At 51.3% G+C, this 26,333-nt stretch overlaps 1 protein-coding gene across 1 annotated transcript in view; it reads left to right on the forward strand.

The window, feature by feature from the left end:
* Positions 1 to 26,333, forward strand: part of LOC122547595 (uncharacterized) — a 715,380-nt gene that overhangs the window by 95,328 nt on the left and 593,719 nt on the right. The window contains 1 exon segment of the mRNA XM_087978709.1: positions 3,347 to 3,428. Within this exon segment, the coding sequence (XP_087834835.1) occupies positions 3,347 to 3,428 (82 nt within the window).

A 26,333-nucleotide genomic window follows, 5' to 3' on the forward strand; every position in this document is an offset into this window, starting at 1 on the left:
GGGTAATTTAGCACGGCCAATCCACCCTAACCTACACATCCCTGAACACTATGGGGTAATTTAGCACGGCCAATCCACCCTAACCTACACATCCCTGAACACTATGGGGTAATTTAGCACGGCCAATCCACCCTAACCTACACATCCCTGAACACTATGGGACAATTTAGCACGGCCAATCCACCCTAACCTACACATCCCTGAACACTATGGGGTAATTTAGCACGGCCAATCCACCCTAACCTACACATCCCTGAACACTATGGGACAATTTAGCATGGCCAATCCACCCTAACTGACACATCCCTGAACACTATGGGGTAATTTAGCACGGCCAATCCACCCTAACCTACACATCCCTGAACACTATGGGGTAATTTAGCACGGCCAATCCACCCTAACCTACACATCCCTGAACACTATGGGACAATTTAGCACGGCCAATCCACCCTAACCTACACATCCCTGAACACTATGGGACAATTTAGCACGGCCAATCCACCCTAACCGACACATCCCTGAACACTATGGGACAATTTAGCACGGCCAATCCACCCTAACCTACACATCCCTGAACACTATGGGACAATTTAGCACGGCCAATCCACCCTAACCTACACATCCCTGAACACTATGGGACAATTTAGCACGGCCAATCCACCCTAACCTACACATCCCTGAACACTATGGGACAATTTAGCATGGCCAATCCACCCTAACCTACACATCCCTGAACACTATGGAGCAACTTAGCATGGCCAATCCACCCTAACCTGCACATCTTTGGATTGTGGGAGGAAACCGGAGCACCCGGAGGAAACCCACGCAGACACGGGGAGAATGTGCAAACTCCACACAGACAGTCGCCCGAGGGCGGAATCGAACCCGGGTCCCTAGCGCCTTGAGGCAACAGTGCTAACCACTGAGCCAATGTGCCACCGCAATTGATGGGATCAATTTGCCCATATCCACTCAAAAGGGATAGTCAGATCCTGAGGGGCCTGGATACAGCAGACCTGGAGAAGGTGTACCCACTAGTAGGTGAGACTGGGGTCCCAGGGCCCAGTCTCGGAGTGGAGGGGGTGACCCTTGAGTACTGAGATGAGGAGGGATGTCTTCAGCCAGAGGGTGGGGACCCTGTAGCACTCATTACTGCAGAGGGCTGGGGAGGCCAGGTCATTGAGTGTTTAACCCAGAGATGGACAAGTTGTTGAGCTCCAGGGTTAGGGGGAGAAAGTGGGAGAATGGGGTTGAGAAACGCGTGACCGAACGGTGGGGGAAACCCGATGGGTCGAATGGCTTAATTCGGCTCTGATAGCTTCTGGTGTCCTGTAGCACCGTTGGGGACAGTCTTCAGATTTCCAAACCGTGGAGAGGAAACTTCAAGAGGGGCCCCTGCAGCTCACACTGAATGTGTCAGTACAACTTGAAATACGTAGCCGGGACTGCCCTGGGTAAGAGGTTCTCTGGAAGAGTCCAGCCTCTGATTGTCCTGCAATGTGACAAGTCTGCGTGGGTAGGGATAGTGAGGGATCACAGGGATCCTGAGTTTACCAGCTGGAAGGTGGGGTGGGGGGGGGGTGAACTGTTAATGATGCAGACTTGCCAGCTTATCACTCGGGGTAGGTGGGAATCACGCACGCAGACCTACACCGTTTCCTAACCTCAGGATGTCCCAGGCTGCGTCATGACCCAACAAAGTTGCTTTGTGTAATGGTAGTCATTTTCCAGTGTGCAGGAAACGTAAACAAAGCCAATTAAACAGGACAAAGTTAAAAATCCCACAACGCCAGGTTATAGTCCAACAGGTTTAATTGGAAGCACTAGCTTTCGGAGCGACGCGCCTTCATCAGGATACTCTACAATCACCTGATGAAGGCGCGTCGCTCCGAAAGCTAGTGCTTCCAATTAAACCTGTCGGACTATAACCTGGTGTTGTGGGATTTTTAACTTTGTCCGCCCCAGTCCGACACCGGCTCCTCCACATTAAACAGGAATGAGGGAGGAGCTGGCTAACTTTGGTCGGCTCGGAAGTCCGGAAGGTGCTGCTGTGAACAAATGCAATGGGAAATGTTGAAAGGAGTAATTCAGAATGCAAAATCCACCTCATCAAGCCACGACGGCTCAGCCAGAAATATCCATCTGCCCCGGGCATGGCGAGCTCAGGCCAGCGCTGAGATCCGAAGGACAGCTCTTGAGTTTTGCAGGAATATGCTCAAGATCTGGGACTGTCTTAGACACAAGGCCAAGGGCCAACCGCACAAAAGGTCTGGGAAGGCTGTGCAAAACATCCTCACAAGGGTCGGGTGGGCAGAGAGACACCCAGCAAGAAACCCACCAAAGCTGACACTTGGCCAGCCTCTGGTAGGTTCCAGCCAGGGTGTTGATCTCAGAGATTGGGTCTTCAGCACCGTGAGGGGCACTCAGTGTAGTTTGGGTGTGTTCAGTCCAGTCTGGAAGGACTTGATTCAGTGGGTGTGAGTTGTTTAATTCCACAGAGTGCGCCAAAGAAGGCGTTTCCCTTCTTGGGTCAGTGCAGTGAGTACCGGAGCTGGGAGGTCATTCTGGACAGAACATTGGTCAAGCCACGTTTGGAATACTCCATTCAGCCTGGAGTCCCTGTGCTACCGGAAGGATGTTGTGGAACGTGAAAGGGTTCAGAAAAGATTTACAAGGACGTTGCCAGGGTTGGAGGGTCTGAGCTACAGGGTGAGGCTGAACAGGCTGGGGCTGTTTTCCCTGGAGCGTCGGAGGCTGAGGGGTGACCTTCACAGAGTTTTATAAAATCATGAGGGGCATGGATAGGGTGGATGATCTGTTGGACTATAACCTGGTGTTGTGTGATTTTTAACCGTGAATAGGCAATGTCTTTTTCCCAGGGTAGTGGAGTCCAAACCGAGAAAGCGTAGGTTTAGGGTGAGAGGGGAAAGGGACCTAAGGGGCAACTTTTCCACACAGAGGGTGGTACGTGTATGGAATGAGCTGCCAGAGGAAGTGGTGGAGGCTGGTACAATTACAGCATTTAAGAGGCATCTGGATGGGTATATGAATAGGAAGGGTTTGGAGGGATAGAACATAGAAGAATACAGCGCAGTACAGGCCCTTCGGCCCTCGATGTTGCGCCGATCCAAGCCCACCTAACCTACACTATCCTCCATATGGGCCAGGTGCTGGCAGGTGGGACTAGATTGGGTTGGGATATCTGGTCGGTGTGGACGGGTTGGACTGAAGGGTCTGTTTCCGCGCTGTACATCTCTGTGACTCTATGAGTATTTCTCTCTTTGGTTACTGATGCTACTGTTCTTTAAGAACATCCACTGACATACTCCCATCTCCCCATCTTTAGGCTTGAAATGTCTGAACGGTGTAAATCCTTGTGGCAACGGAGGGAGTTGCCAATCGCTCAGTAACGGAACCGCGACTTGTCTGTAAGTAAGCAAGTGGCTTAATTTTATCACTGCCAAGGGGGCAAGTAATCAATTAAACAGCCATGGTCTCAGGTTAAACCCAACACCTCAAGCACCCGAAGGGCTTGGTAAAACTGTATATTACAGATCAATCATTTTATAAATTATACCTGCATTTCTGCATATTTGAATGCATTATTTATTTCCTCCCTCGTTCATTCTAAAACACCTTGTGGGGGGGTGGCGTTGCTAATTAGAAATGGGATAACGGCTGCAGAAAGGCAGTTCGAGAGGGATCTGCCTTTGGAGGTTGTATGGGCTGAAGTCAGAAATAGGAAAGGTGCAGTCACCTTGTTGGGTGTTTACTATAGGCCCCCCAATAGCAGCAGAGATGTGGAGAAACAGATTGGGAAACAGATTTTGGAAAGGTGCAGAAGCCACAGGGTAGTAGTCATGGGCGACTTCAACTTCCCAAATATTGATTGGAAGCTCTTTAGATCAAGTAGATTGGATGGGGCGGTGTTTGTGCAGTGTGTCCAGGAAGCTTTTCTAACACAGTATGTAGATTGTCCGACCAGAGGGGAGGCCATATTGGATTTGGTACTCGGTAATGAACCGGGACAAGTGGTGGGCTTGTTAGTGGGTGAGCATTTTGGTGATGGTGACCACAATTGTGTGACTTTCACCTTGGTTATGGAGAGAGATAGGCACATGCAACAAGGTAGGTTTTACAATTGGGGGGAGGGTAAATACGATGCTGCAAGACAGGATCTGAGGAGCATAAGTTGGGAGCATAGGCTGTCAGGGAAGGATGTCGTGGAAATGTGGAACCTTTTCAAGGAACAGATACGACGTGTCCTGTACCTTGATATGTACCTGTCAGGCAGGAAAGAGATGGTCGTGTGAGGGAACCTTGGTTGACGAGGGAGGTTGAATGTCTAGTAAAGAGGAAGAAGGGGGCTTACATAAGGCTGAGGAAACAAGGTTCAGACAGAGCATTGGAGGGATACAGGATTGCCAGGAGGGAGCTGAAGAAAGGGATTAGGAGAGCTAAGAGAGGGCATGAAAAATCTTTGGCGGGTAGGATCAAGGATAACCCCAAGGCCTTTTATGCGGATGTGAGAAGCCTGAGAATGACGAGAACGAGGGTAGGTCTGATCAAGGACAGTAGTGGGATACTGTGTATTGAGTCGGAAGAGATAGGAGAGGTCTTGAATGAGTACTTTTCTTCAGTATTTATAAACAAGAGGGACCGTATTGTTGAAGAGGAGAGTGTGAAATGGACTGGTAAGCTAGAGGAGATACTTGTTAGGAAGGAAGATGTGTTGGACATTTTGAAAAACTTGAGGATAGGCAAGTCCCCCGGGCCTGACGGGATATATCCTAGGATTATGTGGGAAGCAAGAGAGGAAATTGCAGAGCCGTTGGCAATGATCTTTTCGTCTTCACTGTCAACGGGGGTGGTACCAGGGGACTGGAGAGTGGCGAATTGTGCCCCTGTTCAAAAAAGGGAATAGGGATAACCCCGGGAATTACAGGCCAGTTAGTCTTACTTCGGTGGTAGGCAAAGTAATGGAAAGGGTACTGAGGAATAGGATTTATGAATATCTGGAAAGACACTGCTTGATGAGGGACAGCCAGCACGGATTTGTGAAGGGTAGGTCTTGCCTTACAAGTCTTATTGAATTCTTCGAGGAGGTGACCAAGCATGTGGATGAGGGTAGAGCAGTGGATGTAGTGTACATGGATTTTAGTCAGGCATTTGATAAGGTTCCCCATGGTAGGCTTATGCGGAAAGTCAGGAGGCATGGGATAGTGGGAAATTTGGCCAATTGGATAGAAAACTGGCTAACCGGTCGAAGTCAGAGAGTGGTGGTAGATGGTAAATATTCAGCCTGGAGCCCAGTTACAAGTGGAGTTCCGCAGGGATCAGTTCTGGGTCTGCTGTTTGTAATTTTTATTAATGACTTGGAAGAGGGAGTCGAAGGGTGGGTCAGTAAATTTGCAGACGATACAAAGATTGGTGGAGTTGTGGATAGTGAGGAAGGCTGTTGTCGGCTGCAAAGGGACTTAGATATGATGCAGAGCTGGGCTGAGGAGTGGCAGATGGAGTTCAACCCTGTCAAGTGTGAGGTTGTCCATTTTGGAAGGACAAATAAGAATGCGGAATACAGGGTTAATGGTAGGGTTCTTAGTAAGGTGGAGGAGTAGAGGGATCTTGGGGTCTATGTTCATAGATCTTTGAAAGTTGCCACTCAGGTGGATAGAGCTTGTAAGAAGGCCTATGGTGTATTAGCGTTCATTAGCAGAGGGATTGAATTCAAGAGTCGTGAGGTGATGTTGCAGCTGTACAGGACCTTGGTTAGGCCACATTTGGAGTACTGTGTGCAGTTCTGGTCGCCTCACTTTAGGAAAGATGTGGAAGCTTTGGAGAGGGTGCAGAGGAGATTTACCAGGATGTTGCCTGGAATGGAGAATAGGTCGTACGAGGATAGGTTGAGAGTGCTAGGCCTTTTCTCATTGGAACGGCGAAGGATGAGGGGTGACTTGATCGAGGTTTATAAGATGATCAGAGGAATAGATAGAGTAGACAGTCAGAGACTTTTTCCCCGGGTACAACAGAGTGTTACAAGGGGACATAAATTTAAGGTGAAGGGTGGAAGGTATAGGGGGGATGTCAGGGGAAGGTTCTTTACCCAGAGAGTGGTGGGGGCATGGAATGCGCTGCCTGTGGGAGTGGCAGAGTCAGAATAATTGGTGACCTCCAAGCAGCAATTGGATAGGTACATGGATGGGCGCTTAAGGTAGGACAAATGTTTGGCACAACATCGTGGGCCGAAGGGCCTGATCTGTGCTGTATTGTTCTGTGTTCTATGTTCTATGTTGTAATCAGCTCCACCTTGACCCCTCATGGTTGGAGTGTGACATGGCTATGTAAATAATTAACTTTAGTTTTTTTGTTCCAATAAACCAAGGGGGTTAAAAAGAGGGGAAACTGATTCATCCTCCCCACCTATCCATGACCAAATGATTTATTATGATTAATCTGGGACAGCAGCCATACTTACAGGAGAGGGGAGGTTTGTCGATATGCTTCAGATTCAAGACGTTGAGACAGAGACTGGGAGCGGGGCATAAAGTTTTTCAGAACGACTGTTACAAATCATTCTTCTTTCTGAAAAGGCAGTCTGTTGTGTTTTCCTGTGCCCGGCTTCATTGTCCTTCAAATTGGATGGTCAACAGATGACAGTACCAACCCAAAACTTCCAGCAAGAGAGTAACACAGGGAGACCGGGATTTCAGGGAAAACACAGGGAGACCGGGATTTCAGGGGAAACACAGGGAGACCGGGATTTCAGGGGAAATACAGGGAGACTGGGATTTCAGGGGGAAACACAGGGAGACCGGGATTTCAGGGGAAATACAGGGAGACTGGGATTTCAGGAGGAAACACAGGGAGACCGGGATTTCAGGGTAAACACAGGGAGACTGGGATTTCAGGAGAAAAACAGGGAGACTGGGATTTCAGGGTAAACACAGGGAGACTTGGATCTCAGGTAAAACACAGGGAGACCGGGATTTCAGGGAGAAACACAGGGAGACTGGGATTTCAGGGTAAACACAGGGAGACTGGGATTTCAGGGGGAAACACAGGGAGACAGAGATTTCAGGAGAAAGACAGGGAGACTGGGATTTCAGGGGGACACACTGGGAGACTGGGATTTCAGGGGTAACACAGGGAGACTGAGATTTCAGGAGAAACACAGAGAGACTGGGATTTCAGGGGGACACACTGGGTGACTGGGATTTCAGGGGTAACACAGGGAGACTGAGATTTCAGGAGAAACACAGGGAGACTGGGATTTCAGGGAAAACACAGGGAGACTGGGATCTCAGGGGAAACACAGGGAGACTGGGATTTCAGGGGAAACACAGGGAGACCGGGATGTCAGGTGGAAACACTGGGAGACTGGGATTTCAGGGGAAACACAGGGAGACTGGGATTTCAGGGAATACAGAGGGAGACTGGGATTTCAGGGGAAACACAGGGATATCGGGATTTCAGCAGAAACACAGGGAGACTGGGATCTCAGGAAAAACACAGGGATACTGGGGTTTCAGGAGAAACACAGGGAGACCGGGATTTCAGGGGAAACTCAGGGAGACTGGGATTTCAGGGAAAACACAGGAAGACTGGGATTTCAGGGGGAAACACAGGGAGACCGGGATTTCAGGGGAAATACAGGGAGACTGGGATTTCAGGAGGAAACACAGGGAGACCGGGATTTCAGGGTAAACACAGGGAGACTGGGATTTCAGGAGAAAAACAGGGAGACTGGGATTTCAGGGTAAACACAGGGAGACTTGGATCTCAGGGAAAACACAGGGAGACCGGGATTTCAGGGAGAAACACAGGGAGACTGGTATTTTAGGGGAAACACACAGAGACTGGGATTTCAGGGGCAACACAGGGAGACTGGGATTTCAGGGGCAACACAGGGAGTCTGGGATTTCAGGGAAACACAGGGAGACCGGGATTTCAGGGGAAACACAGGGAGACCGGGATTTCAGCGAATACAGGGAGACCGGGATTTCAGGGGAAACACAGGGAGACTGTGATTTCAGGGGAAACACAGGGAGACTGGGATTTCAGGGAAACACAGGGAGACCGGGATTTCAGGGGAAACACAGGGAGACTGGGATCTCAGGGGAAACAGAGGGTGACCGGGATTTCAGGGGAAACACAGGGAGACCGGGATTTCAAGGGAAACACAGGGAGACTGGGATTTCAGGGGAAACACAGGGAGACTGGGATTTCAGGAGAAACACAGGGAGACTGGTATTTCAGGGAATACAGAGGGAGACTGGGATTTCGGGGAAAACACAGGGAGACTGGGATTTCAGGAGAAACACAGGGAGACTGGGATTTCAGGGTAAACACAGGGAGACTCGGATTTCAGGGGAAACACAGGGAGACTGGGATTTCAGGGAATATAGAGGGAGACTGGGATTTCAGGGGAAACACAGGGAGACTGGGATTTCAGGGAAAACACAGAGAGACTGGGAATTCAGGGAGAAACACAGGGAGACTGGGATTTCAGGGTAAACACAGGGAGACTGGGATTTCAGGGAGAAACACAGGGAGACTGGGATTTCAGGGTAAACACAGGGAGACTGAGATTTCAGGGGAAACACACGGAGACTGGGATTTCAGGGGGACACACTGGGAGACTGGGATTTCAGGGAATACAGAGGGAGACTGGGATTTCAGGGGAAACACAGGGATATCGGGATTTCAGCAGAAACACAGGGAGACCGGGATTTCAGGGGAAATACAGGGAGACTGGGATTTCAGGGAATACAGAGGGAGACTGTGATTTCAGGGGAAACACAGGGAGACTGTGATTTCAGGGGGAAACCACAGGGAGACTGGGATCTCAGGGGAAACAGAGGGTGACCGGGATTTCAGGGGAAACACAGGGAGACCGGGATTTCAAGGGAAACACAGGGAGACTGGGATTTCAGGGGAAACACAGGGAGAACGGGATTTCAGGGGAAACACAATGAGACTGGGATTTCAGGAGAAACACAGGGAGACTGGTATTTCAGGGAATACAGAGGGAGACTGGGATTTCAGGGAAAACACAGGGAGACTGGGATTTCAGGGAGAAACACAGGGAGACTGGGATTTCAGGGTAAACGCAGGGAGACTGGGATTTCAGGGGGAAACACAGGGAGACTGAGATTTCAGGAGAAACACAGGGAGACTGGGATTTCAGGGGGACACACTGGGAGACTGGGATTTCAGGGGAAACACAGGGAGACTGGGATTTCAGGGGAAACACAGGGAGACCGGGATTTCAGGGGAAACACAATGAGTCTGGGGTTTCAGGAGAAACACAGGGAGACTGGTATTTCAGGGAATACAGAGGGAGACTGGGATTTCAGGGAAAACACAGGGAGACTGGGATTTCAGGGAGAAACACAGGGAGACCGTGATTTCAGGGGGAAACACAGGGAGACCGGGATTTCAGGGGGAAACACAGGGAGACTGAGATTTCAGGGAATATAGAGGGAGACTGGGAATTCAGGGAAAACACAGAGAGACTGGGATTTCAGGGAATACAGAGGGAGACTGGGATTTCAGGGAGAAACACATGGAGACCCAGATTTCAGGGGAAACACAGGGAGACTGGGATTTCAGGGAATACAGAGGGAGATCGGGATTTCAGGGGAAACACATGGAGACCTGGATTTCAGGGGAAACACAGGGAGACTGGGATTTCAGGGAATACAGAGGGAGATCGGGATTTCAGGGGAAACACATGGAGACCCGGATTTCAGGGGAAACACAGGGAGACTGGGATTACAGGGGAAACACGTGGAGACTGAGATTTCAGGAGAAACACAGGGAGCCCGGGTTTTCAGGGAAACCCAGGCAGACTGGGATTTCAGGGGAAACAAAGGGAGACTGGGATTTCAAGGGAAACACAGGGAGACTGGGATTTCAGGGAATACAGAGGGAGACTGGGATTTCAGGGGAAACACAGGGATATCGGGATTTCAGCAGAAACACAGGGAGACTGGGATCTCAGGGAAAACACAGGGATACTGGGGTTTCAGGAGAAACACAGGGAGACCGGGATTTCAGGGGAAATTCAGAGAGACTGGGATTTCAGGGAAAATACAGGAAGACTGGGATTTCAGGGGGAAACACAGGGAGACCGGGATTTCAGGGGAAATACAGGGAGACTGGGATTTCAGGAGGAAACACAGGGAGACCGGGATTTCAGGGTAAACACAGGGAGACTGGGATTTCAGGAGAAAAACAGGGAGACTGGGATTTCAGGGTAAACACAGGGAGACTTGGATCTCAGGGAAAACACAGGGAGACCGGGATTTCAGGGAGAAACACAGGGAGACTGGGATTTCAGGGGAAACACACAGAGACTGGGATTTCAGGGGCAACACAGGGAGACTGGGATTTCAGGGGCAACACAGGGAGTCTGGGATTTCAGGGGAAACACAGGGAGACCGGGATTTCAGGGGAAACACAGGGAGACCGGGATTTCGGGGAATACAGGGAGACCGGGATTTCAGGGGAAACACAGGGAGACTGTGATTTCAGGGGAAACACAGGGAGACTGGGATTTCAGGGAAACACAGGGATATCGGGATTTCAGCAGAAACACAGGGAGACTGGGATCTCAGGGAAAACACAGGGATACTGGGGTTTCAGGAGAAACACAGGGAGACCGGGATTTCAGGGGAAATACAGGGAGACTGGTATTTCAGGGAATACAGAGGGAGACTGTGATTTCAGGGGAAACACAGGGAGACTGTGATTTCAGGGGGAAACCACAGGGAGACTGGGATCTCAGGGGAAACAGAGGGTGACCGGGATTTCAGGGGAAACACAGGGAGACCGGGATTTCAAGGGAAACACAGGGAGACTGGGATTTCAGGGGAAACACAGGGAGAACGGGATTTCAGGGGAAACACAATGAGACTGGGATTTCAGGAGAAACACAGGGAGACTGGTATTTCAGGGAATACAGAGGGAGACTGGGATTTCAGGGAAAACACAGGGAGACTGGGATTTCAGGGAGAAACACAATGAGACTGGGATTTCAGGAGAAACACAGGGAGACTGGTATTTCAGGGAATACAGAGGGAGACTGGGATTTCAGGGGGAAACACAGGGAGACTGAGATTTCAGGAGAAACACAGGGAGACTGGGATTTCAGGGGGACACACTGGGAGACTGGGATTTCAGGGGAAACACAGGGAGACCGGGATTTCAAGGGAAACACAGGGAGACTGGGATTTCAGGGGAAACACAGGGAGACCGGGATTTCAAGGGAAACACAGGGAGACTGGGATTTCAGGGGAAACACAGGGAGAACGGGATTTCAGGGGAAACACAATGAGACTGGGATTTCAGGAGAAACACAGGGAGACTGGTATTTCAGGGAATACAGAGGGAGACTGGGATTTCAGGGAAAACACAGGGAGACTGGGATTTCAGGGAGAAACACAGGGAGACTGGGATTTCAGGGTAAACGCAGGGAGACTGGGATTTCAGGGGGAAACACAGGGAGACTGAGATTTCAGGAGAAACACAGGGAGACTGGGATTTCAGGGGGACACACTGGGAGACTGGGATTTCAGGGGAAACACAGGGAGACTGGGATTTCAGGGGAAACACAGGGAGACCGGGATTTCAGGGGAAACACAATGAGTCTGGGGTTTCAGGAGAAACACAGGGAGACTGGTATTTCAGGGAATACAGAGGGAGACTGGGATTTCAGGGAAAACACAGGGAGACTGGGATTTCAGGGAGAAACACAGGGAGACCGTGATTTCAGGGGGAAACACAGGGAGACCGGGATTTCAGGGGGAAACACAGGGAGACTGAGATTTCAGGGAATATAGAGGGAGACTGGGAATTCAGGGAAAACACAGAGAGACTGGGATTTCAGGGAATACAGAGGGAGACTGGGATTTCAGGGAGAAACACATGGAGACCCAGATTTCAGGGGAAACACAGGGAGACTGGGATTTCAGGGAATACAGAGGGAGATCGGGATTTCAGGGGAAACACATGGAGACCTGGATTTCAGGGGAAACACAGGGAGACTGGGATTTCAGGGAATACAGAGGGAGATCGGGATTTCAGGGGAAACACATGGAGACCCGGATTTCAGGGGAAACACAGGGAGACTGGGATTACAGGGGAAACACGTGGAGACTGAGATTTCAGGAGAAACACAGGGAGCCCGGGTTTTCAGGGAAACCCAGGCAGACTGGGATTTCAGGGGAAACAAAGGGAGACTGGGATTTCAAGGGAAACACAGGGAGACTGGGATTTCAGGGAATACAGAGGGAGACTGGGATTTCAGGGGAAACACAGGGATATCGGGATTTCAGCAGAAACACAGGGAGACTGGGATCTCAGGGAAAACACAGGGATACTGGGGTTTCAGGAGAAACACAGGGAGACCGGGATTTCAGGGGAAATTCAGAGAGACTGGGATTTCAGGGAAAATACAGGAAGACTGGGATTTCAGGGGGAAACACAGGGAGACCGGGATTTCAGGGGAAATACAGGGAGACTGGGATTTCAGGAGGAAACACAGGGAGACCGGGATTTCAGGGTAAACACAGGGAGACTGGGATTTCAGGAGAAAAACAGGGAGACTGGGATTTCAGGGTAAACACAGGGAGACTTGGATCTCAGGGAAAACACAGGGAGACCGGGATTTCAGGGAGAAACACAGGGAGACTGGGATTTCAGGGGAAACACACAGAGACTGGGATTTCAGGGGCAACACAGGGAGACTGGGATTTCAGGGGCAACACAGGGAGTCTGGGATTTCAGGGGAAACACAGGGAGACCGGGATTTCAGGGGAAACACAGGGAGACCGGGATTTCGGGGAATACAGGGAGACCGGGATTTCAGGGGAAACACAGGGAGACTGTGATTTCAGGGGAAACACAGGGAGACTGGGATTTCAGGGAAACACAGGGATATCGGGATTTCAGCAGAAACACAGGGAGACTGGGATCTCAGGGAAAACACAGGGATACTGGGGTTTCAGGAGAAACACAGGGAGACCGGGATTTCAGGGGAAATACAGGGAGACTGGTATTTCAGGGAATACAGAGGGAGACTGTGATTTCAGGGGAAACACAGGGAGACTGTGATTTCAGGGGGAAACCACAGGGAGACTGGGATCTCAGGGGAAACAGAGGGTGACCGGGATTTCAGGGGAAACACAGGGAGACCGGGATTTCAAGGGAAACACAGGGAGACTGGGATTTCAGGGGAAACACAGGGAGAACGGGATTTCAGGGGAAACACAATGAGACTGGGATTTCAGGAGAAACACAGGGAGACTGGTATTTCAGGGAATACAGAGGGAGACTGGGATTTCAGGGAAAACACAGGGAGACTGGGATTTCAGGGAGAAACACAATGAGACTGGGATTTCAGGAGAAACACAGGGAGACTGGTATTTCAGGGAATACAGAGGGAGACTGGGATTTCAGGGGGAAACACAGGGAGACTGAGATTTCAGGAGAAACACAGGGAGACTGGGATTTCAGGGGGACACACTGGGAGACTGGGATTTCAGGGGAAACACAGGGAGACCGGGATTTCAAGGGAAACACAGGGAGACTGGGATTTCAGGGGAAACACAGGGAGACCGGGATTTCAGGGGAAACACAATGAGTCTGGGATTTCAGGAGAAACACAGGGAGACTGGTATTTCAGGGAATACAGAGGGAGACTGGGATTTCAGGGAAAACACAGGGAGACTGGGATTTCAGGGAGAAACACAGGGAGACCGTGATTTCAGGGGGAAACACAGGGAGACCGGGATTTCAGGGGGAAACACAGGGAGACTGGGATTTCAGGGAATATAGAGGGAGACTGGGAATTCAGGGAAAACACAGAGAGACTGGGATTTCAGGGAATACAGAGGGAGACTGGGATTTCAGGGAGAAACACATGGAGACCCAGATTTCAGGGGAAACACAGGGAGACTGGGATTTCAGGGAATACAGAGGGAGATCGGGATTTCAGGGGAAACACATGGAGACCTGGATTTCAGGGGAAACACAGGGAGACTGGGATTTCAGGGAATACAGAGGGAGATCGGGATTTCAGGGGAAACACATGGAGACCCGGATTTCAGGGGAAACACAGGGAGACTGGGATTACAGGGGAAACACGTGGAGACTGAGATTTCAGGAGAAACACAGGGAGCCCGGGTTTTCAGGGAAACCCAGGCAGACTGGGATTTCAGGGGAAACAAAGGGAGACTGGGATTTCAAGGGAAACACAGGGAGACTGGGATTTCAGGGAATACAGAGGGAGACTGGGATTTCAGGGGAAACACAGGGATATCGGGATTTCAGCAGAAACACAGGGAGACTGGGATCTCAGGGAAAACACAGGGATACTGGGGTTTCAGGAGAAACACAGGGAGACCGGGATTTCAGGGGAAACTCAGAGAGACTGGGATTTCAGGGAAAATACAGGAAGACTGGGATTTCAGGGGGAAACACAGGGAGACCGGGATTTCAGGGGAAATACAGGGAGACTGGGATTTCAGGGGGAAACACAGGGAGACAGAGATTTCAGGAGAAAAACAGGGAGACTGGGATTTCAGGGTAAACACAGGGAGACTTGGATCTCAGGGAAAACACAGGGAGACCGGGATTTCAGGGAGAAACACAGGGAGACTGGGATTTCAGGGGAAACACACAGAGACTGGGATTTCAGGGGCAACACAGGGAGACTGGGATTTCAGGGGCAACACAGGGAGTCTGGGATTTCAGGGAAACACAGGGAGACCGGGATTTCAGGGGAAACACAGGGAGACCGGGATTTCGGGGAATACAGGGAGACCGGGATTTCAGGGGAAACACAGGGAGACTGTGATTTCAGGGGAAACACAGGGAGACTGGGATTTCAGGGAAACACAGGGAGACCGGGATTTCAGGGGAAACACAGGGAGACTGGGATCTCAGGGGAAACACAGGGTGACCGGGATTTCAGGGGAAACACAGGGAGACTGGGATTTCAGGGGAAACACAGGGAGACTGGGATTTCAGGAGAAACACAGGGAGACTGGTATTTCAGGGAATACAGAGGGAGACTGGGATTTCGGGGAAAACACAGGGAGACTGGGATTTCAGGGAGAAACACAGGGAGACTGGGATTTCAGGGTAAACACAGGGAGACTCGTATTTCAGGGGAAACACAGGGAGACTGGGATTTCAGGGAATATAGAGGGAGACTGGGATTTCAGGGGAAACACAGGGAGACTGGGATTTCAGGGAAAACACAGAGTGACTCGGAATTCAGGGAGAAACACAGGGAGACTGGGATTTCAGGGAAAACACAGGGAGACTGGGATTTCAGGGAGAAACACAGGGAGACTGGGATTTCAGGGTAAACACAGGGAGACTGAGATTTCAGGGGAAACACACGGAGACTGGGATTTCAGGGGGACACACTGGGAGACTGGGATTTCAGGGAATACAGAGGGAGACTGGGATTTCAGGGGAAACACAGGGATATCGGGATTTCAGCAGAAACACAGGGAGACTGGGATCTCAGGGAAAACACAGGGATACTGGGGTTTCAGGAGAAACACAGGGAGACCGGGATTTCAGGGGAAATACAGGGAGACTGGGATTTCAGGGAATACAGAGGGAGACTGTGATTTCAGGGGAAACACAGGGAGACTGTGATTCCAGGGGGAAACCACAGGGAGACTGGGATCTCAGGGGAAACAGAGGGTGACCGGGATTTCAGGGGAAACACAGGGAGACCGGGATTTCAAGGGAAACACAGGGAGACTGGGATTTCAGGGGAAACACACAGAGACTGGGATTTCAGGGGAAACACAGGGAGACTGGGATTTCAGGGGCAACACAGGGAGTCTGGGATTTCAGGGAAACACAGGGAGACCGGGATTTCAGGGGAAACACAGGGAGACCGGGATTTCGGGGAATACAGGGAGACCGGGATTTCAGGGGAAACACAGGGAGACTGTGATTTCAGGGGAAACACAGGGAGACTGGGATTTCAGGGAAACACAGGGAGACCGGGATTTCAGGGGAAACACAGGGAGACTGGGATCTCAGGGGAAACAGAGGGTGACCGGGATTTCAGGGGAAACACAGGGAGACTGGGATTTCAGGGGAAACACAGGGAGACTGGGATTTCAGGAGAAACACAGGCAGACTGGTATTTCAGGGAATACAGAGGGAGACTGGGATTTCGGGGAAAACACAGGGAGACTGGGATTTCAGGGAGAAACACAGGGAGACTGGGATTTCAGGGTAAACACAGGGAGACTCGGATTTCAGGGGAAACACAGGGAGACTGGGATTTCAGGGAATATAGAGGGAGACTGGGATTTCAGGGGAAACACAGGGAGACTGGGATTTCAGGGAAAACACAGAGAGACTCGGAATTCAGGGAGAAACACAGGGAGACTGGGATTTCAGGGTAAACACAGGGAGACTGGGATTTCAGGGAGAAACACAGGGAGACTGGGATTTCAGGGTAAGCACAGGCAGACTGAGATTTCAGGGGAAACACACGGAGACTGGGATTTCAGGGGGACACACTGGGAGACTGGGATTTCAGGGAATACAGAGGGAGACTGGGATTTCAGGGGAAACACAGGGATATCGGGATTTCAGCAGAAACACAGGGAGACTGGGATCTCAGGGAAAACACAGGGATACTGGGGTTTCAGGAGAAACACAGGGAGACCGGGATTTCAGGGGAAATACAGGGAGACTGGGATTTCAGGGAATACAGAGGGAGACTGTGATTTCAGGGGAAACACAGGGAGACTGTGATTTCAGGGGGAAACCACAGGGAGACTGGGATCTCAGGGGAAACAGAGGGTGACCGGGATTTCAGGGGAAACACAGGGAGACCGGGATTTCAAGGGAAACACAGGGAGACTGGGATTTCAGGGGAAACACAGGGAGAACGGGATTTCAGGGGAAACACAATGAGACTGGGATTTCAGGAGAAACACAGGGAGACTGGTATTTCAGGGAATACAGAGGGAGACTGGGATTTCAGGGAAAACACAGGGAGACTGGGATTTCAGGGAGAAACACAGGGAGACTGGGATTTCAGGGTAAACGCAGGGAGACTGGGATTTCAGGGGGAAACACAGGGAGACTGAGATTTCAGGAGAAACACAGGGAGACTGGGATTTCAGGGGGACACACTGGGAGACTGGGATTTCAGGGGAAACACAGGGAGACCGGGATTTCAAGGGAAACACAGGGAGACTTGGATTTCAGGGGAAACACAGGGAGACCGGGATTTCAGGGGAAACACAATGAGTCTGGGATTTCAGGAGAAACACAGGGAGACTGGTATTTCAGTGAATACAGAGGGAGACTGGGATTTCAGGGAAAACACAGGGAGACTGGGATTTCAGGGAGAAACACAGGGAGACCGTGATTTCAGGGGGAAACACAGGGAGACCGGGATTACAGGGGGAAACACAGGGAGACTGGGATTTCAGGGAATATAGAGGGAGACTGGGAATTCAGGGAAAACACAGAGAGACTGGGATTTCAGGGAATACAGAGGGAGACTGGGATTTCAGGGAGAAACACATGGAGACCCAGATTTCAGGGGAAACACAGGGAGACTGGGATTTCAGGGAATACAGAGGGAGATCGGGATTTCAGGGGAAACACATGGAGACCTGGATTTCAGGGGAAACACAGGGAGACTGGGATTTCAGGGAATACAGAGGGAGATCGGGATTTCAGGGGAAACACATGGAGACCCGGATTTCAGGGGAAACACAGGGAGACTGGGATTACAGGGGAAACACGTGGAGACTGAGATTTCAGGAGAAACACAGGGAGCCCGGGTTTTCAGGGAAACCCAGGCAGACTGGGATTTCAGGGGAAACACAGGGAGACTGGGATTTAAGGGAAACACAGGGAGACCGGGATTTCAGGGAGAAACACAGGGAGACCGGGACCTCAGGGAAAACAGCGAGACCGTGATTTCAGGGGAATCGGGGCAGACCGGGATTTCAGGGGAAACACAGGGATATCGGGATTTCAGGGAATACAGAGGGAGATCTGGATTTCAGGGGAAACACAGGGATATTGGGATTTCAGGGAATACAAAGGGAGACTGTGATCTCAGGGGAAACACAGGGAGACCGGGACTTCAGGGAATACACAGGGAGACCGGGATTTCAGGGAAAACAGGGAGACCGTGATTTCAGGGAAAACAGGAAGACCGGGATTTCAGGGGAAACACAGGAAGACTGGGATTTCAGGGAAAACACAGGGAGACTGGGATTTCAGGGAATAAAGAGGGAGACCGGGATTTCAGGGGAAACACAGGGAGACTGGGATTTCAGGGAAAACACAGGGAGACTGGGATTTCAGGGAATACAGAAGGAGACCGGGATTTCACGGAATACAGATGGAGACTGTGATTTCAGGGGAAACACAAGGAGTCTGGGATTTCAGGGAAAACACGGGGAGACCGGGATTTTTGGGGAAACACAGGGCGACTGGGATTTGAGGGGGAAACACAGGGAGGTCGGGTTTTATGGGGAAACGGGGAGACTGGGATTTTTGGGGAAACACAGGGAGACCGGGATTTCAGGGGAAGCACAGGGAGACCGGGATTTCAGAGAAAACACAGGGAGATCGGGATTTCAGGGGAAACACAGGGAGACTGGGATTTCAGGGTGAAACACAGGGAGACCGGGATTTCTGGGTAAACAAAGGGAGACTGGGATTTCAGGAGAAACACAGGGAGACTGGGATTTCAGGGGAAACACAGGGAGACTGGGATTTCAGGGGAAACACAGGGAGACTGGGATTTCAGGGTGAAACACAGGGAGACCGGGATTTCTGGGTAAACAAAGGGAGACTGGGATTTCAGGAGAAACACAGGGAGACTGGGATTTCAGGGGAAACACAGGGAGACTGGGATTTCAGCAGAAACCCAGGGAGACTGGGATTTCAGGGAAAACACAGGGAGACTGGGATCTCAGGGGAAACACAGGGAGACTGGGATTTCAGGGAAACACAGGGAAACTGGGATTTCAGGGGAAACACGGGGAGACTGGGATCTCAGGGGAAACACAGGGAGACTGGGATTTCAGGGGAAACACAGGGAGACCGGGATTTCAGGGGAAACACAGGGAGACTGGGATTTCAGGGGATCCACAGGCAGACTGGGATCTCAGGGGAAACACAGGGAGACTGGGATCTCAGGGAAACACAGGGAGTCTGGGATTTCAGGGAATACAGAGGGAGACTGGGATCTCAGGAGAAACAGAGGGAGACCGGGATTTCAGGGTAAACACTGGGAGACTGGGATCTCAGGGGATCCACAGGCAGACTGGGATCTCAGGAGAAACAGAGGGAGACCGGGATTTCAGGGTAAACACTGGGAGACTGGGATCTCAGGGGATCCACAGGCAGACTGGGATCTCAGGGGAAACACAGGGAGACTGGGATCTCAGGGAAACACAGGGAGTCTGGGATTTCAGGGAATACAGAGGGAGACTGGGATTTCAAGAGAAACACAGGGAGACTGGGATTTCAGGGAAACACAGGGAGTCTGGGATTTCAGGGAATACAGAGGGAGACTGGGATCTCAGGGGAAACACAGGGAGACTGGGATTTCAGGGTAAACACAGGGAGACCGAGATTTTAGGGAAAACACAGGGAGACTGGGATTTTAGGGAATACAGAGGGACACTGGGATTTCAGGGGAAACGGGGGAGACCGGGAATTCTGGGGAAACACAGGGAGACTGTGATTTCAGGGGGAAACCACAGGGAGACTGGGATTTCAGGGAATACAGAAGGAGATCAGGATTTCAGGGGAAACGCAGGGAGACCGGGATTTCAGGGAATACACAGGGAGACTGGTATTTCAGGAGAAACACAGGGAGACTGGGATCTCAGGGGAAACACAGGGAGACTGGGATTTCAGGGAAACACAGGGAGACTGGGATTTCAGGGGAAACACGGGGAGACTGGGATCTCAGGGGAAACACAGGGAGACTGGGATTTCAGGGGAAACACAGGGAGACTGGGATTTCAGGGGAAACACAGGGAGACCGGGATTTCAGGGGAAACAAAGGGAGACTGGGATTTCAGGGGATCCACAGGCAGACTGGGATCTCAGGGGAAACACAGGGAGACTGGGATCTCAGGGAAACACAGGGAGTCTGGGATTTCAGGGAATACAGAGGGAGACTGGGATTTCAAGAGAAACACTGGGAGACTGGGATTTCAGGGAAACACAGGGAGTCTGGGATTTCAGGAAATACAGAGGGAGACTGGGATCTCAGGAGAAACAGAGGGAGACCGGGATTTCAGGGTAAACACTGGGAGACTGGGATCTCAGGGGATCCACAGGCAGACTGGGATCTCAGGGGAAACACAGGGAGACTGGGATCTCAGGGAAACACAGGGAGTCTGGGATTTCAGGGAATACAGAGGGAGACTGGGATTTCAAGAGAAACACAGGGAGACTGGGATTTCAGGGAAACACAGGGAGTCTGGGATTTCAGGGAATACAGAGGGAGACTGGGATCTCAGGGGAAACACAGGGAGACTGGGATTTCAGGGGAAACACAGGGAGACCGAGATTTTAGGGAAAACACAGGGAGACTGGGATTTTAGGGAATACAGAGGGAGACTGGGATTTCAGGAGAAACGGGGGAGACCGGGAATTCTGGGGAAACACAGGGAGACTGTGATTTCAGGGGAAACACAGGGAGACTGGGATTTCAGGGAATACAGAAGGAGATCAGGATTTCAGGGGAAACGCAGGGAGACCGGGATTTCAGGGGAAACAGAAGGAGACTGGGATTTCAGGGAATACACAGGGAGACTGGTATTTCAGGAGAAACACAGGGAGACTGGGATTTCAGGGGGAAACACAGGGAGACCGGGATTTCAGGGGAAACACAGGGAGACTGGGATTTCAGGGAATACAGAGGGAGAATGGGATTTCAGGGGATACACAGGGAGACTGGGACTTCTGGGGAAACAGGGGGAGATCGGGATTTCAGGGGAAGCACAGGGAGACTGGTATTTCAGGAGAAACACAGGGAGACTGGGATCTCAGGGGAAACACAGGAAGATCGGGATTTCAGGGGAAACACAGGGAGACTGGGATTTCAGGCAAAACATAGGGAGACTGGGATTTCAGGGAATACAGAGGGAGTCTGGGATTTCAGGGAATACAGAGGGAGACCGGGATTTTTGGGGAAGCACAGGGAGACTGGGATTTCTGGGGGAACAGAGCGAGACCGGAATTTTTGGGGAAACACAGGGTGACCGGGATTTCTGGGGAAACACAGGGAGACTGGGATTTCAGGGGAAACACAGGGAGACTGGGATTTCAGGGAATACAGAGGGAGATCGGAATTTCAGGGGAAACACAGGGAGACCGGGATTTCAGGGAATACACAGGGAGACTGGGATTTCACGGCAAAACACAGGGAGACCGGGATTTCTGGGTAAACAAAGGGAGACTGGGATTTCAGGAGAAACACAGGGAGACTGGGATTTCAGGGAAAACACAGGGAGACTGGGATCTCAGGGGAATCACAGGGAGACTGGGATTTCAGGAAAACACAGGGAGACTGGGATTTCAGGGGAAACACAGGGAGACTGGGATCTCAGGGGAAACACAGGGAGACCGGGATTTCAGGAGAAACACAGGGAGACTGGGATTTCAGGGGAAACAAAGGAAGACTGGGATTTCAGGGGAAACACAGGGAGACTGGAATCTCAGGAGAAACAGAGGGAGACCGGGATTTCAAGAGAAACACAGGGAGACTGGGATTTCAGGGAAACACAGGGAGTCTGGGATTTCAGGGAATACAGAGGGAGACTGGGATCTCAGGGGAAACACAGGGAGACTGGGATTTCAGGGTAAACACAGGGAGACCGCGATTTCAGGGGAAAAACAGGGAGACTGGGATTTTAGGGAATACAGAGGGAGACCGGGATTTCAGAGGAAACGGGGGAGACCGGGATTTCAGGGGAAACAGAAGGAGACTGGGATTTCAGGGAATACACAGGGAGACTGGTATTTCAGGAGAAACACAGGGAGACTGGGATTTCAGGGGGAAACACAGGGAGACTGTGATTTCAGGGGAAACACAGGGAGACTGGGATTTCAGGGAATACAGAGGGAGATCAGGATTTCAGGGGAAACGCAGGGAGACCGGGATTTCAGGGGAAACAGAAGGAGACTGGGATTTCAGGGAATTCACAGGGAGACTGGTATTTCAGGAGAAACACAGGGAGACTGGGATTTCAGGGGGAAACACAGGGAGACCGGGATTTCAGGGGAAACACAGGGAGACTGGGATTTCAGGGAATACAGAGGGAGAATGGGATTTCAGGGGAAACACAGGGAGACTGGGATTTCTGGGGAAACAGGGGGAGACCGGGATTTCAGGGGAAACATAGGGAGACTGGGATTTCAGAGTAAACACAGGGAGACTGGGATCTCAGGGGAAACACAGGAAGACCGGGATTTCAGGGGAAACACAGGGAGACCGGGATTTCAGGGAATACACAGGGAGACTGGGATTTCAGGAGAAACACAGGGAGACTGGGATTTCAGGGGGAAACACAGGGAGACCGGGATTTCTGGGGAAACACAGGGAGACTGTGATTTCAGAGAATACAGAGGGAGATCGGGATTTCAGGGGAAACACAGGGTGACTGGGATTTCTGGGGAAACAGGGGGAGACCGGGATTTCAGGGGAAACACAGGGAGACTGGGATTTCAGGGGGAAACACATGGCGACCGGCATTTCTGGGGAAACCCAGGGAGACTGGGATTTCAGGGAATACAGAGGGAGATCGGGATTTCATGGGAAACACAGGGAGACTGGGATTTCAGAGTAAACACAGGGAGACTGGGATCTCAGGGGAAACACAGGAAGACCGGGATTTCAGGGGAAACACAGGGAGACTGGGATTTCAGAGTAAACACAGGGAGACTGGGATTTCAGGGGAAACACAGGGAGACCGGGATTTCGGGGAATACAGGGAGACCGGGATTTCAGGGGAAACACAGGGAGACTGTGATTTCAGGGGAAACACAGGGAGACTGGGATTTCAGGGAAACACAGGGAGACCGGGATTTCAGGGGAAACACAGGGAGACTGGGATCTCAGGGGAAACACAGGGTGACCGGGATTTCAGGGGAAACACAGGGAGACTGGGATTTCAGGGGAAACACAGGGAGACTGGGATTTCAGGAGAAACACAGGGAGACTGGTATTTCAGGGAATACAGAGGGAGACTGGGATTTCGGGGAAAACACAGGGAGACTGGGATTTCAGGGAGAAACACAGGGAGACTGGGATTTCAGGGTAAACACAGGGAGACTCGTATTTCAGGGGAAACACAGGGAGACTGGGATTTCAGGGAATATAGAGGGAGACTGGGATTTCAGGGGAAACACAGGGAGACTGGGATTTCAGGGAAAACACAGAGTGACTCGGAATTCAGGGAGAAACACAGGGAGACTGGGATTTCAGGGAAAACACAGGGAGACTGGGATTTCAGGGAGAAACACAGGGAGACTGGGATTTCAGGGTAAACACAGGGAGACTGAGATTTCAGGGGAAACACACGGAGACTGGGATTTCAGGGGGACACACTGGGAGACTGGGATTTCAGGGAATACAGAGGGAGACTGGGATTTCAGGGGAAACACAGGGATATCGGGATTTCAGCAGAAACACAGGGAGACTGGGATCTCAGGGAAAACACAGGGATACTGGGGTTTCAGGAGAAACACAGGGAGACCGGGATTTCATGGGAAATACAGGGAGACTGGGATTTCAGGGAATACAGAGGGAGACTGTGATTTCAGGGGAAACACAGGGAGACTGTGATTCCAGGGGGAAACCACAGGGAGACTGGGATCTCAGGGGAAACAGAGTGTGACCGGGATTTCAGGGGAAACACAGGGAGACCGGGATTTCAAGGGAAACACAGGGAGACTGGGATTTCAGGGGAAACACACAGAGACTGGGATTTCAGGGGAAACACAGGGAGACTGGGATTTCAGGGGCAACACAGGGAGTCTGGGATTTCAGGGAAACACAGGGAGACCGGGATTTCAGGGGAAACACAGGGAGACCGGGATTTCGGGGAATACAGGGAGACCGGGATTTCAGGGGAAACACAGGGAGACTGTGATTTCAGGGGAAACACAGGGAGACTGGGATTTCAGGGAAACACAGGGAGACCGGGATTTCAGGGGAAACACAGGGAGACTGGGATCTCAGGGGAAACAGAGGGTGACCGGGATTTCAGGGGAAACACAGGGAGACTGGGATTTCAGGGGAAACACAGGGAGACTGGGATTTCAGGAGAAACACAGGCAGACTGGTATTTCAGGGAATACAGAGGGAGACTGGGATTTCGGGGAAAACACAGGGAGACTGGGATTTCAGGGAGAAACACAGGGAGACTGGGATTTCAGGGTAAACACAGGGAGACTCGGATTTCAGGGGAAACACAGGGAGACTGGGATTTCAGGGAATATAGAGGGAGACTGGGATTTCAGGGGAAACACAGGGAGACTGGGATTTCAGGGAAAACACAGAGAGACTCGGAATTCAGGGAGAAACACAGGGAGACTGGGATTTCAGGGTAAACACAGGGAGACTGGGATTTCAGGGAGAAACACAGGGAGACTGGGATTTCAGGGTAAGCACAGGCAGACTGAGATTTCAGGGGAAACACACGGAGACTGGGATTTCAGGGGGACACACTGGGAGACTGGGATTTCAGGGAATACAGAGGGAGACTGGGATTTCAGGGGAAACACAGGGATATCGGGATTTCAGCAGAAACACAGGGAGACTGGGATCTCAGGGAAAACACAGGGATACTGGGGTTTCAGGAGAAACACAGGGAGACCGGGATTTCAGGGGAAATACAGGGAGACTGGGATTTCAGGGAATACAGAGGGAGACTGTGATTTCAGGGGAAACACAGGGAGACTGTGATTTCAGGGGGAAACCACAGGGAGACTGGGATCTCAGGGGAAACAGAGGGTGACCGGGATTTCAGGGGAAACACAGGGAGACCGGGATTTCAAGGGAAACACAGGGAGACTGGGATTTCAGGGGAAACACAGGGAGAACGGGATTTCAGGGGAAACACAATGAGACTGGGATTTCAGGAGAAACACAGGGAGACTGGTATTTCAGGGAATACAGAGGGAGACTGGGATTTCAGGGAAAACACAGGGAGACTGGGATTTCAGGGAGAAACACAGGGAGACTGGGATTTCAGGGTAAACGCAGGGAGACTGGGATTTCAGGGGGAAACACAGGGAGACTGAGATTTCAGGAGAAACACAGGGAGACTGGGATTTCAGGGGGACACACTGGGAGACTGGGATTTCAGGGGAAACACAGGGAGACCGGGATTTCAAGGGAAACACAGGGAGACTTGGATTTCAGGGGAAACACAGGGAGACCGGGATTTCAGGGGAAACACAATGAGTCTGGGATTTCAGGAGAAACACAGGGAGACTGGTATTTCAGTGAATACAGAGGGAGACTGGGATTTCAGGGAAAACACAGGGAGACTGGGATTTCAGGGAGAAACACAGGGAGACCGTGGTTTCAGGGGGAAACACAGGGAGACCGGGATTACAGGGGGAAACACAGGGAGACTGGGATTTCAGGGAATATAGAGGGAGACTGGGAATTCAGGGAAAACACAGAGAGACTGGGATTTCAGGGAATACAGAGGGAGACTGGGATTTCAGGGAGAAACACATGGAGACCCAGATTTCAGGGGAAACACAGGGAGACTGGGATTTCAGGGAATACAGAGGGAGATCGGGATTTCAGGGGAAACACATGGAGACCTGGATTTCAGGGGAAACACAGGGAGACTGGGATTTCAGGGAATACAGAGGGAGATCGGGATTTCAGGGGAAACACATGGAGACCCGGATTTCAGGGGAAACACAGGGAGACTGGGATTACAGGGGAAACACGTGGAGACTGAGATTTCAGGAGAAACACAGGGAGCCCGGGTTTTCAGGGAAACCCAGGCAGACTGGGATTTCAGGGGAAACACAGGGAGACTGGGATTTAAGGGAAACACAGGGAGACCGGGATTTCAGGGAGAAACACAGGGAGACCGGGACCTCAGGGAAAACAGCGAGACCGTGATTTCAGGGGAATCGGGGCAGACCGGGATTTCAGGGGAAACACAGGGATATCGGGATTTCAGGGAATACAGAGGGAGATCTGGATTTCAGGGGAAACACAGGGATATTGGGATTTCAGGGAATACAAAGGGAGACTGTGATCTCAGGGGAAA

The sequence above is a fragment of the Chiloscyllium plagiosum genome, unplaced genomic scaffold (genome assembly GCF_037043375.1).
Source record: "Chiloscyllium plagiosum isolate Xiang-an unplaced genomic scaffold, Cpla_swu_hap1 HiC_scaffold_35, whole genome shotgun sequence".
NCBI lineage: Eukaryota > Metazoa > Chordata > Chondrichthyes > Orectolobiformes > Hemiscylliidae > Chiloscyllium > Chiloscyllium plagiosum.